Source organism: Nansenia antarctica, assembly GCF_963989245.1.
Source record: "Nansenia antarctica genome assembly, chromosome: 2".
Taxonomy (NCBI): domain Eukaryota; kingdom Metazoa; phylum Chordata; class Actinopteri; order Argentiniformes; family Microstomatidae; genus Nansenia; species Nansenia antarctica.
The window spans coordinates 30,947,690-30,962,128 of NC_137675.1; the positions used below are offsets into that span (position 1 = coordinate 30,947,690).

Genomic DNA, 14,439 nt, shown 5'->3' on the forward strand with positions numbered 1-14,439 from the left:
TTACTTACCAACAAGGCATCTGCCTATGGTCCTAGCGGTCACCAGCAACTAGACTCACTCACTGAACATGTAACTTCAGAGATGTGTGAAACCTGGACATAAACAAAACCTTCCAAAAGGGTTTAGGCAAGGCAAGTTTATTTGTATAGCACATGTCATACGACAAGGGCAATTCAAAGTGCATTATATGCACACATTATATAAAGACAATAGCCTACAGTAAGAGGAGTATAGTAAGATTTGTATGTATTGTATGTGTTATTATCCATATTCTAAATGGTCTGGTCTTTATTTATTGTCATTGCTATAGTACAGGTACCAAACAACGACATTTGGGAGGGGTGGCTCCCCTGGTGCTAGGAAAGAAAATAAAAACTAAAAAAACAAGAAGGGAAAGGAGCTGGTTTACATAAATAAAGGCTATGTACACTATCCACTATACTATACTGTACAGATAAAACGACTAGGGTTGTCATATTGCACATAGTGTTATTGCACATTCATTTAAAGTGTCGCAGTTTGCAGGCTTGAAATGTACACATTTGTGCCTCAGCACTACACCTGATTTTTCAATCCAGCAGCTGCCATCAATCCGTCCAGACTGTCCAGGGCCCAGCACCTAGGTCTTTGCTGTGTTCAGGGCCTGGATGGCCCTGAGGTAGAAGCTGAGCTTCAGTCTGTTTGTCCTTGCGGCCATGGTCCTGTACCGCCTTTTCGAGGGCAGCCGGGCAAAGTGTTCGTACCCAGGGTGGGATGGGTCTCTGGAGATCTTGGAGGCCTTCCTGAGGCAGCGTGTGTTGTACAGCTCTTCCAGAGAGGGGAGGGGCTTGCTTAGATTAGTTTTTACTGATTAGATTTATATTCTGGAAAAACGCCTATTTTAAATAGATAATGTATAATTTGTATATTTAAACATAAAAATTCAGAAAACAATACATGTACCCATCCATGGGTTTGACCTTTCATCTGCCTCGGCCTCAGTGTCCTGCATTCAGGTCCACAAAAAAAAGAAAGTTCCCCGAGTGCCCTGCCATATTTTGCTCCCCTTCGCGTGAGTCGCTTTCGTTTTTTTCCTTTATTATGTTTTTCCTTAGAATGATAATAATATATTATACTATACACTATACTATACACTATTGGGAGTCAATGGAAATGGAACTGTTTCTTTAAACCACTTGAGGTGTAGCACCATGGCCTACAGTGCACTCATATGCCTGTAGGCAGGCATGGGTTAGAATCCATTGAAAACATCTTTTGTGATGCAGCCCTAAAACCTACAGCTGCATTAAATATCACTGCTGTCCAACCAACCCCTCAGTATGTAACACATGCCTTGTCCTGTCTTCAGCCACCGCGTTGTTGGATGAGCCGGTGGCCCTGGACATGAAGCCAGACCAGGAGAGGCCCCTGGTGGTGGTGGAGGACCAGAGGCCTGAGGTGGACCTGCTCTCTGAGGTGGAGGCCTTGCGGATCCGGTTGACACCACAGGAGCTCTGCCGGTGTTCTCCGGACCAGTTGGTTCAGCTCCACGAGCAGCTGGGAGGCATGAGGAGGACCGTGGGTGGTCCAGCTGCAGACCAGGTGTCAAAAGGAAAGCACACCGTGATTCACAGCCACACACTCCTTTTCGGATGTACCCTACCCCCCGTAGTTCACTCGGCAATGGTTTGTTGTAATTTTGTACAATATGTGGACGACTCACTTCTGTTGTAATGTGTCATCCTAATGCCAGTGTTGTGCCTGTTTGAGGCTGTCATGTTCAGACTATGATACAGATGTGTCTATGGTGTCGGTTTTATGTTTTCGTAGGGTTTGTTTCGGTCGCTGTGTGTCTCATCTCTACTTCATTATGTTTTTGTCAGGGTACTTTTCTGCCATGAAGCATAAAGGCGTCGCAGGGAAAATACCTTTGGTCTACAGTCTTACTGAATGAAATGGTCTCTTTGAACAAACTGTCTGATCTGTTCCTGTGTGTTTGAGTTTGAGTACAATTTCCTAGCCAAACAGCTGCCAAACAGCCTTTTTAGGTGTAAGTCCAACTGTTGGAGATAACTGAGATATACAAGTGTGATGATACATTTTCAGGTGGCCTGGTTGGAGGTAGAAATCCAAGTATTGGCTCGTTGTAATTACATGGAATGAGGAATAGAGTCAAACGTGTGACACACGACAGTGAGCCCGTCCTCCGATTTCTAGTGAGGAACCAAAAGCCCATTAGACACAAGTACTGCAGAAGGTTAGTGTGCTTTATTAGCTACAGATTCAAGGTATACAGCTTCCCTCACCCCCAGACCTAGGTAATCGGAAAGAAAACAAAACACACGAAACTAGTGGCCATCCTTCAGCCAGGGAAGGAAGAGGCTTGTCTCTTACAACTCTTCAGAACTGGAGTTTCAATATAGAAGCAACGAATGAACGATGCCTCCTTTAAGGTTTGTAAGGTTACACATCTTTTTCTTTTTACACGTAATGCTGGGTTGTCGTCAACGTGTGGTTGTTGTTGTGTGGTCTTCAGGTGATAAATACTTCGACTTCTCTCAATACATTTGACTTTTCCATCAGCCTGTATCTCTTCTTGCGTTAAAGTTTTACAACTTCACGTATCAAGCTTTTTTCATAAATATTTGACGGACATTAAATAAGGTTGTTTGCAATTTACAAAATAATGTGCTTTTAGTCAACATCATTGTTCTTGCGAGACAGGGACTTGTAAAAGTTTTAACATTCTACCATAGTCTATTCATTCATATAATTATGTGTGTGTGTGAGTGTATATATATATATATAATATATATATACACACACACATATATACACGTAAGGCCCAGAAACAAAAGGGGGTCAAATCCTTTGACTTCAAAGTTGGGGATGAGGTCCTACGGGCAAACAAAAGGAAGGAGGGACGGAAAGGAGGGCGACTGGAGGCCAATTGGTTTGGGCCGCACATCATATCCTCCATCTCACCCAAGGGTGTGGTGATGCTGTCCAGCACCAAAGGGCCTCAGCTAAAGCAGGGTGTGAACGTTGCCCAGCTGAAGCCGTTCATCAGGCCTAATTTGAGAGGTATTATTATTGTTAATACAAGGACACACACTAAGTGTGTATGTGCAGTAACTGTATGTATGTGATACTTGCATCATACTGTATCCTCTCCATCAGAGTCCAGAGAGCCTGAGCCACCAGTCGTCCCTCCGTATCTGTGCGCTATGACCCCAAGCCAGGACATGCTGGTAGATATAAATGTCTACTTGATACGCAATCATCTTTTGTATGTTTGCTATTGATTTAAAGTATGTTTTATATCTATTACTTGTAGCTAAATTATGTACTGGACCCACAAAGATCTGAAATGGAGATCATTGTGAAGGAGGGGGATGTCAGCCTGGTGCGGGAGGACTTTTGGAGCTTGGGCCTTCCTCAGCTCATGGAGTCCAATTTACGTATAGAATAGAATAGAAAGTTGAATTGCCATATATAACCAGAACAGGTACATTGGAATTCTTGTCATTGCTTGTCCTCACAGTAACTTATCGGCACAAGTTACTTACTTATATTACTCTGTTGCAGATTGGAAACGCATGTTTCAGATTCATCAAAGAGGCCACACAAAAACATGGTAGGTTTTGTTATTTGTTAAAACATAAATTATGCAGATGTATGCCGGTATTCATTAACACCTGTAACGTCTTTTTCAAAAAGTAGTGCAGTTTTCCCTTGATATTGCACTCATTAATTACAACATTTCTTTTTTGTGAAAAACTGTCAATATAGGGAAAAGACATCCACATTGTGGACTTATACGTAGTCCCAACGTGGAAGTCCAACACTGTGGACCCAATGGCTGGACTTCCTGTAAGTTCCTTTTACCTGTGACCTGTGTTGCTTGACATTGACATAGGCTTGGGCGGTATTGATGTATATCATGGTATTTGGAAATCGATAAAAAGGAATTAAAAAATAGATACCACCCAAGCCTAAAAAAATGCAAAATAACTTCTAAAATGCTAGAAGGACCTCCTGCACAAGGATGCCATCGTCATCCCTGCCTGGAGTCGACAGCCAGGAAAAGCGGATCACTATTTGCTTTGTGTGAGTGTAATCCAAATCCTCTCAACAGTCAAAGTAAAAATGTACTCAACTTGTGCTGTACATTTCTCTTCTGTTTTAGGAGAGCATGTAATGTTATCTGCTTTGTAAATGGTTGACAGATCATCAAACCTAAAGCAAAGGAGCTGCTTTTGGTGGACTCGCTAAACCCCGATGGTTTTGGCGACAGCTGTTACCATGGCGTCTTTAGGTTTTGTAACATAACGACAATAGTCAGCCCTGTTTTGTGGCTTATAAGGGAAATCTACATAATTCATAGTATTCTAATAATACAGTAAGACAGCTTATTGACCAGGGTTGTCAACTAGATTTATGAAACACAGGATAAGATGTAAATTCCTTTGTGCAGGCACGTACGTGAGAGTGTGTGTGTGTGCGTGTGTGTCGTCTTGGTGGTGAGTGGTTCATGCGGGGGGGGGGGGGGGGGCTGGGGTTAGGTTTAATTTCGGACGCATCATCAGCAGTGTTCCTCCAGGTCATGGGGTGTTTCGGCCATCACACTATACACCCTCGCCAGAGGTGGCCAGCTCAGGGGGATCAGCCCCGAACTTGCGTCAATCCTAATTCGTCATGAGAATGGCTGACGTCTCATGTGACTATGCAAGGCAGGGGCGTCCTTTTCCCTGAGTCAGGCCTAAGCTGACCGCATACCTTCTGGTTGGCTACTTCGGGGCCCAGCAGGGATCTTTCCTTCTCATAAAAAGCCACTGGCTGCTTCTTTCGGCTGCTTCCGATGCAGCTTTGATGGCTGAACGCAGGCTTTGGCCTCTGATTCCCAGGTCTGTAAACAATCTGGTGGTAGATCTTGCCACAAACCCTCTGCACCCCACCTCCACTGGGCGGACTTCAGTGTTCCAGCCGCGGTGTTGTGCTTCGGCGGCGAGCTCAGCATAGCGTAGATGTTTCCGCTCGTAAGCTTCTTATATATGAAAGAGCTATAATTCATAAACCCTTCCTTCAATTTGGATGTGAATACCCTTAACCTAAAGCTGAGAGTCTGCACTTTAAGCCCACTCCTATATTAGACAGTAAATTATGTTGGAAATCTCATATAAGATTCGTTAGATCCAAAGTATCAAGGAGTATTGCAGTATTGTGCAGGGCAAAACATATTCTGGAACAGAATGTTGTATACTCTATATTGTTGTCTTGTCTTACCCTATTTGAGTTACTGTGTGGAGATATGGGGAAATGCATATAAAAGCACTTTAAACCCATTGATTACACTACAGAAAAAAGCTATGAGGATTGTACATAAGGTCGGATATCGTGATCACACAAATAACTTGTTCCTAATGTCAAATGCCTTTAAGCTCATGGACTTATTCAAATTTAAATTGGCACAGTTAATGTATAAAGCAAAGACTCAAGAACTCCCAGGTAACATTAACAAATTATTTATAGAGAGGGATAAGGGATATCATTTGGGAGGTAACCACAACTTTAACAAGGGTTATGCTCGCACCCATCTCAGGAGCAGGTGCATATCATTCTACGGAGTTACCATATGGAATGGGCTAGAGGAAAATATGAAGGAAAGCAGAAATATTGCTCTATTTAAAAAAAGGTTTAAAGAAATTATTTTTGTTAAATACCAAAATTAGGAAAGGGAAGGTTGTTAATCTTCTGGAAACTAAGGTGTGGTTTTCTGTGTCTTTTTCTTCTGTATTACATTGTGGATACTGATGTTTGTTATTTATTTATTTTGTGTTGTTTCAGTATTAACAATGGAAAAATTATGTTTATTTATTTATTTTGTGTCAATATTAAGAATGAAAAAGTATTAGAACGGATGATACTGAAATATATGTATTGGTATATAAGATGTTTTGGTAAACAGCTAAAATAACACAAATTCTGTCTGTGACCAAATATATATGGGCCTAACTGTAGAATCCATTGCTGGAAATGTGTTTATTTGGTTTGTTTAAAAAAACTAAGCATTAAGTGAATAGGACGAAAATGATCTGTCATATCCATAAATACTTGAAATACGAAAATTATCTATCTCATAAATGATCTATCTCATATCAAAATATCCATAAATACGATCGGTCATATCCATAAGTACTTGAAATACAAAAATGCATCTATCTCATATCGAAATGCATAGTAAGCGAATGTCATATACATAAATACTTGAAATACGAACTTGAAATCGTCCTCAGCCACCGTAGTAAGGCGATGACGTAGTCCGAACCAAATATGCAAATATGCAGGCGCGGTATGATGACGCGCTCGAACCAAATATGGTCTCCATGCGGCCGGGTGAAGCGCGTGTCGGATGCAGCTGGATATACTTGGGATAGCCGGGCCTATCTGGGCCCATCTGGTCCTATCTAAATCACTTGTTTGAATAGGTAGACTACCTGAATCACCTGTTTGAATAGGTAGACTACCTGAATCACCTGTGTGAATAGGTAGACTACCTGAATCACCTGTTTGAATAGGTAGACTACCTGAATCACCTGTTTGAATAGGTAGACTACCTGAATCACCTGTTTGAATAGGTAGACTACCTGAATCACCTGTTTGAATAGGTAGACTACCTGAATCACCTGTTTGAATAGGTAGACTACCTGAATCACCTGTTTGAATAGGTAGACTACCTGAATCACCTGTTTGAATAGGTAGACTACCTAAATCAGGGTTTTGTTGACGCTAATCTGTTAATCACTAAAATACTCACGGCTACTAAATATTTATGTTACTAAACGGAATGAATGAAGTGACAGACAGCACCCCAGATGCACAGTCAAATGTTTACCTTTATTGATTTGATCGTTTCGTTTGATGAGAAAAACAAAGCTGTCAACAGAACACCATAGGCATGACATCCACTACAACTACTACCGTTATGGGGCTTTTCCATTGACCGGCCTGGCACGGCTCGGCTCAGTTCGCTTCGGCCCGCTTTTGAACAGTTCTGGGTACTGGCGCTTTTCCACTATACACGAGAGACCAGGATCGAGTAGGAGGAGTAGGAGATAGTAGGCGGAGTTACGCGTCATAACAGCGCGCCATGGTAGGAGAAGGAAGGATACTCGAAAGAGGAATGCTGAAAAGAGAAAGAAACTTATGTGGGCTATCGTAAGGAGATGGCTACTACTTTACCTCACTGTAGCATCATTGTTATGTTCAGCATATGAGACGGCTACTGCCTGACTGTCTGCATGTTTGAATCATTTCTATTGGATTTTGTTCTACACATAATAAAGTCATGTTTTTTGAACCCTTAAAACCACTGCCTTCACTTGTCTGCTTTATGAACTGTAGCATCATTGTTATGTTGAGCATATGGGATTGGGAAGCGATGTATTTCTACGAAAAGGCTGACTGACGCGGGGCTCCAATCTCCGTGTTTATAGAGTGCTCCGGTGTCTTGCTGGTAGTCAAATATATGTATGTATATATACAGCATATGGATGTTACGTGCCTGTTACCTGCCGATTTCAGTTCTAGTAGTTTAGATCTCGCAACCAGGGAAACGCCGACAAGACGCGAATCTACCAGCATTTGACTCATGAGTGAACGGCGAAAATGGCTGGACGGCACAGCTTGGGATTCCATTGAAGTTGAAGTTGACATCCAGTCATCCGCTCACTGCTCTCCATCAAAAATGGCACATCCATCAATAATATGACATAATAACAACTGCTCTGATTAGATTGCTTAGATTGTTTAATACATCAACGGGGGGAAAAGCGAGATGAACTCGCGAGTATCATGCGGTGCTTTATGAACTGTAGTATCATTGTGTGCCGTGTTATTCACGGACAAACACGGTGCCCTTTGCGGGTTAATAACTTCGGTTTACCGTGGGTTAGGATAACAATTCAAACGTGTCCGGATAGGGGAGAGGACAGGGAATCCAAAACCATTTGAATGGTGTATCCTACACTCCTATCACCGTCGACAGCGCAGAGCGAATTCCCTGTTAAAACGATTCTCTGCCCCCGCTGTCAACTTTCAAACAGCAGCAAGCGGTGCTGCGAGCAGCAGCGGGTGAACTCCCGGTTCATCGAGTTTACGGTTAAAAGCATAACTTCTCGGGGTGTCAGCGCGGTGGCTAAGGGCTCAAAATGACCGTAGACCGATGGTGAAGTTAGCAAAGGAGTATTGTGTTTGTACCACCTCCACAGCCGGTGTTATTCACGGGCAAAGACGGTGCATAATAGCGATTTTTGTGTTATGCCTGTTGTACTGTTGTAAATAAAAGTTCTATGATTCATTGAAATGACATTAAACTAAGATAATACGATGGTCAGCATAATTTTTTCGAATCTTTATTAATAAGCTATTACAGAAACTGTAGTGACATTTTCCAAGAGCGAATGTGGTATTTCAAGATGGCGGTTAGTGAAGAAATCTATGAACATGGGATGACGATTTCCATTGAACAATCAACGGTGTGCAGCGTCACACGTCACACGCAGCCTGGCAAAAAGATCCGGATCTAAAAATGTAGACCCTGGTATCGAAGGGGAGCTAAAGAAGCGAGCCGAGCCGACCTGACGCGACCTGGGCCGACATATGGAAAAGCGGAAAAGAAGCAGGCCAGCCCGGGCTGGCCCGGCCTGGCCCTGTAATGGAAAAGCGCCATTACAGTAGACATGCCTGTATACGAGCCGGAACGTGAGCTGTGTTCCGTCACTGCAAGATTGCGGCCGTCTTGCCAGTGACCAGTGCTGGGTGCGAGCGCAGCTTTTCCACGTTAAAGTTGATTAAAAAAGAATCACTTGCGCTCCACAATGACAAATGATAGGCTGACAAGTTTAGCTGTGCTCAGCATTGAAAGTGAAAGTGTAGTTTCTTAACTTAATTTGGTTGAAATAGATCACGAGTAAAACTTCTGAGTTCTAAGACTATTTATTGAACAAAGTGATGTTGTTTATTAAGTTACTTGTTGGATACTAAAAATGAAGAATATAGTTCTGAGTAGTTTAAGACTATTTATTGAAACAAAGTACAGGTACTGAGAGAGAGAGAGAGGGGAGAGAGAGAGAGAGAGAGAGAGAGAGAGAGAGAGAGAGAGAGAGAGAGAGAGAGAGAGAGAGAGAGAGAGAGAGAGAGAGAGAGAGAGAGAGAGAGAGAGAGAGAGAGAGAGAGAGAGAGAGAGAGAGAGAGAGAGAGAGAGAGAGAGAGAGAGAGCTGCGTGGTCCAGAGGAGAGAGAGAGCCCCCTGGGCCCACACCCTTATTTATAAACAATAGTATGTAAATACAGTCACAAACAATGGCCTATCACCTTCACTGTATAGATGCTCGAGGTGTGAGAACCAGGCAGACCTTACATGATGTCACTCTGGCCCAAAAGTCATTTCCAGGTTAAAGTTCAAGTCAGATTCACAGGAAGTCATTCTAACATGCCCATATATGGACAGCACTTCCTGAGGCAAAAACATATGGCCCTTAAGACAAAGGATGTGTTTACAAGGTGTCATAACCCCCCTTGTCAGGAGAACAGGCCCTTCATAGCATACAGGCCCTTACCATATACAATCCATGTACTGTATGTGTGTGTGTTCAAGTAAAATATACTACAGTTACAATTACAGATTATAGCATTTCTCTCTGATGGTGGGACACAAAGAAAGCTGGTGTTGCATGGAGGAGCTGGTCTGCTGGTCGAAAAGAGAATCAGTTTTCCTTTGTTCACACATTAAATACCCTCAGGGATATGCAAATACACGTTTCTGACAAGGTCCTATACAAGCCTATCACATTACATCAAGGTGTGACAAAGGGTCAGTCCTACATACAGTCACTCAGGTTAAAGGTCAGGGGGCAGGTCACAGAAAGATAGGCCATCTTGAAATGAACATGTAGGGACAATGTGGCTTTAGGACAAAGGGATGCCTACAAAAGGTGTAACACCCCACAGGCATGAATGTATGTGCAAAAGACAAACTCTACAGGTCCATACATTATATACAGTTTATGTGTGTGTGTGTGTGTGTGTGTGTGTGTGTGTGTGTGTGTGTGAAAATATACCACAAAAGAGCAAAGGCACTAGATTCAGATGCATTCGTAAAACGCTTTGCTGGCCAACACAACAACCGCCGATTTAAGTTGGTCTGAAGATCTTAGATGAGGTGATGGTGTGTAGGACTGAGGGGTATTGGACAGTGTAAATATCAAACTAATTGTGGGTGTATGGATGGGTGGGGTGTGGGGCTAAGGGGTGTAGGATAGTTTCATGTAATGATTGTGTAAATATTGTAATTCCAACCTAATTGTGGGTGGGTTAGTGGATGTGGCTAAGGGGTGTAACAATGTGTAATGATTGTGTGTTATAATTCCAATCTATTCCAAACTGTGGGTGTGGGTGAGTGTGTGAAAGGGTTGGCTAAAGGGTATAGGATAGGATGTGTAATATGTGTGGATTGGGTGGATATTTAGTGGTTGTTAATGGATAATCATGCAATAATTATTTTTGCTGTGAAATTATGGCCTAATTGTGGTATATTATAAAGATTTTATAAAAAAATTCGTTGCTTTATTGAGTATGTGCTTTATGTGTGGGACTGAGGGGTATAGTATAGTGTAAATATTATAATATTAGTGGTGTGGCGCTAGGCTAAGGGGTGTAGGATAGTTACATGTGTAATAATAGTGTATTATAGTATATTTCAAAAGTAATTGTGGGTGGGTGAATGTGTGGTGTGGGGCTAAGAGGCATCGGATAGTTCAAACTTAAATGACGGTATATGTTTGACCCCCTGCCCCCCCCGCCTAAGAAATCCTTTGCCACCCCCTTTAAAACACTCTGAAACCGCCACTGAGTCATAGCAGGAAAAAGTAATCTATGCTCAGGCCTGAGGCCATCGGCAGTCGTCCTGCTAGAAGTAATTTTTTATTATTGATTTGAATTGATTTGTTTGAATACAAAATTATTAGAAACAATCATGGTGTGTGACACAATTATAAATATATATTGTTTTAGCTGCTACACAGTCAATCTCTTTATACATTCACAACTGGTGGTGAGATTAATAAATAAGGCTTGAGGCAATGCGCCCCCTGGTGGCAATAGAGTGCATCACTTCCAGCGGTTGATCCTGCGCAACTGCACATAGGCCAGCACCATACACACAGTTATGATGCCCGTCAAGGCCACCATGTTCTGCCAGAACCCCCACATACTGTAGTCGATCCCCTGCTGCTGCAGGTACCACTCCCCTGGAACTCTGAGAGAGAGAGAGAGAGAGGGAGGGAGGGAGGGAGGGAGGGAGGGAAGGAGGGGTGTGGAGAGAGAAGGGGAGATGGTCAGAGAGAGTACCGGTATATGTTTCTTAGAGCACGGCGCTGACAGCGCTTAGGTTGCACGTTCAAGTCCCGCTGGGGACCATATTTACCGAAAAATGAACGCACTCACAGCAGCGTAAGGCACTTTGGATGAAAGCCTCAGTGAAATGGCATATATATATATATATATATTATTTTGAGTGCTGCCACTGGAGGGCGCTGTGGGAGCAGGGGAGAGAGGGGAGGGAAGAGACACAGTTGAGGGAGGAGAGGGGGGGGGTGGGGCAGCCTGAGGGAGGAGTACCTACTTTATGTCATTGATGGTGAACACCTGCCCTTTCAGCTCATTGATGGTCAGAGCCTGAGAGTAGAGAGAAGGGGGGGGGGGGGGGGGGAGAGAGAGAGGGGGGGGGAGAGAGAGAGGGGGGGGGAGAGAGAGGGAGTGTAAACGAAGCAACAAAAAATACCAGTTTTTTGGGGGTCCATCTTGACAGGCATGACTGGAATTCTTTTTTTGGCACCCTCTTCATCCCATCGCTCCAGTTTATTTGAATCCTATCCCTCCACCCCTCTCCCCCCCCCCTCTCTCCCCCCCCCCCCCTCTTACGTTGAGTCCGTAGCGGAAGATGCTGATCCATTTGAGCCAGGAGAGCCACTCCAGCATAGCGTTGAGGTTCACCAGGAACCCCCCGAACACCTGAGAGAGAGAGACAGCTTTACCTCTGGTTAGCATGCACCTGTGTGTGCATGTGTGTGCATGTGTGTGTGTGTGTGTGAGAGTGTGTGTGAGAGTGTGTGTGTGTATGTGCGCGTGCGTTCGAGCGTGCGTGCAGGTGTGTGTGTGTGTATGTATGTGCGCGTGCGTGCGGGTGTGTGTGTGTGTGTGTGTATGTGTGTGTGTGTGTGAGTGTGTGTGTGTGTGTGTATGTGCGCGTGCGTTCGAGCGTGCGTGTGTGTGTGTGTTAGTGTGTGAGTGTGTGTGTGTATGTGCGTGTGCATTTGAGCGTGCGTGCGTGTGTGTGTGTGTGTGTGTGTGTGTGTCTCACCATCATGAAGACGAAGGGCAGGGCTATCAGGATGTTGGCCATGTGTGTGTGTGTGTGTGTGTGTGTGTGTGTGTGTGTGTGTGTATGTGTATGTGTGTGTGTGTCTCACCATCATGAAGACGAAGGGCAAGGCTATCAGCACGTTGGCCATGTGTGAGTGTGAGTGTGTGTGAGTGTGTGTGTGTGTGTGTGTGTGTGTCTCACCATCATGAAGACGAAGGGCAGGGCTATCAGCACGTTGGCCATGGCGAAGGAGGAGCAGCTGGCGCTGACCAGGAAGGCCAGGCCCACCCCCCCCAGACTGACCAGGGACATGGTCAACGCAAACAACAGGAACGACGTGAACCCTGGCTTCAGACCTGGGGGGGAGGGAGGGAGGAAGGGAGGGAGGACAGGGGGGAGAGGTGGTAAGAGATATCCTGAACTGGCCTGTCTGCACTCTAAAAAAATAATAGTTGAGAATATTAAAAAATTCAAGGCAACCTTATGCACTAAGAATTTTGAGTTTGTTGTTCCAACTAAGAATTTTGAGTTAGTTGTTCCAACTCATATTAGATCGTTGTTCCAACTCATATTAGATCGTTGGTCCAACTCATATTAGATCGTTGGTCCAACTAATATTAGATTGTTGGTCCAACTCATATTAGATTGTTGGTCCAACTCATATTAGATTGTTGGTCCAACTCATATTAGATTGTTGGTCCAACTAATATTAGATTGTTGGTCCAACTCATATTAGATTGTTGGTCCAACTAATATTAGAATGGTGTTCCAACTAATAATAGTTTGTCCTGCCAATGGTCATCACGTTTAATTCTTCTTTCTGCCAATGCAGATTTGTTTGTTCAATAAATTGCGTTGTTCACAGAACTACAAAAAGCTAATCGAGAATATAATCGTCTTTCTTTACATCCCATTCACTTTTTTTCATTAGCCAAGATAATTCTATAACCTAAATTCTGAAATGAATCAATAATACTGTAGCGTGGAAATGGATTGGACTCCGCACACTAAGGCCCAATCCCGGTTCTCTTTTTTACCACTTCGGCTCGTTTTGGAGTCACTCGTTTTGGAGTCACTCGTTTTGGAGCCATAGCCGTAGTGGTTCCCCGGGGGAAATGGGACAACCCTTCATGGGACAACCCTAATACGTCATCCGTAGTGTAATTAATGGGTTAATTCATAGTCAGGACAGCGCATGCGCCTTAGAGAGAGTTCATGATATACCACTAGGTGACTGACAGGTGTCGAGAGAACCGAAGTAAACTGGTTATACCTTTGTTGAACCCAGACTAAAGTGTCTTATTATTCTATGTCCAAGTGACATTACACGTAGTATCGTAGAAACAACTTGAATGAACTTGAACGCTATCAATCGATCAAACAAGTCATAAAATAAAAAAGAACAATGCTTCATTATCAGACCATGACAGAATAAGCTCTAACCTGTATGAAACCTGTGCTCCAGTGGTGTAGTCACTAGGAAAGGCCAAGGATTTCCGTATACCCACTTAAAAATGTGTGAGGATACGTAACAGCGTTTTGTGACAGAACATTCACTTTCATTCATAAAATTCACCCCGTCTGTGTTACGAAGCGCTTGACTTTTGGACCATTGGGACTGACTATAGCGTCATATACCATCAACGGGCGGAAACATGAAATATGTCAAAATGTAGCACTATCATCAGTGGCGGCTGGCCGATAGAGGGCACTGGGGCGCCGTCCCAACCTTCACTTCCTAGTTGCGATTTGTAAAAGTTTTTTTTAAAAATAAACATTGTTTATTCACAAAATGCGGCTGATATTCTGTCGGCGCCTATCAGCATTCATTAAAAATCCTCCAATACAATAAACATTTTTATCTGTGTGTGTGTAAAATTCACTGTTAAAATACATAGGGGGAGGACGCGGGGCGCCGGTCAATGCAAGTCTATGGCACTGCAAATACTTTTCGCTTACACGTGAGCTGTAGCAGCGCTCCAATTGGCTGTGTCTATTTCTTGGCCGGGGCGCAAAAATGTGCGTCCTGAATATCCG

General features: G+C 43.5%; 1 protein-coding gene across 1 annotated transcript in view; it reads right to left on the reverse strand.

Moving 5' to 3' along the window:
* Window positions 1-11,147: 11,147 nt before the first annotated feature.
* abcg2b (ATP-binding cassette, sub-family G (WHITE), member 2b) overlaps window positions 11,148-14,439 on the reverse strand; it is a gene marked incomplete at both ends in the record, with an annotated part of 28,263 nt that continues 24,971 nt past the window's right edge. The window contains 4 exons of the mRNA XM_080522978.1: window positions 11,148-11,295; window positions 11,662-11,714; window positions 11,961-12,050; window positions 12,604-12,758. Coding sequence (XP_080379104.1) covers window positions 11,148-11,295; window positions 11,662-11,714; window positions 11,961-12,050; window positions 12,604-12,758 — 446 coding nt within the window. The remainder of the gene's footprint in view (window positions 11,296-11,661; window positions 11,715-11,960; window positions 12,051-12,603; window positions 12,759-14,439) is intronic.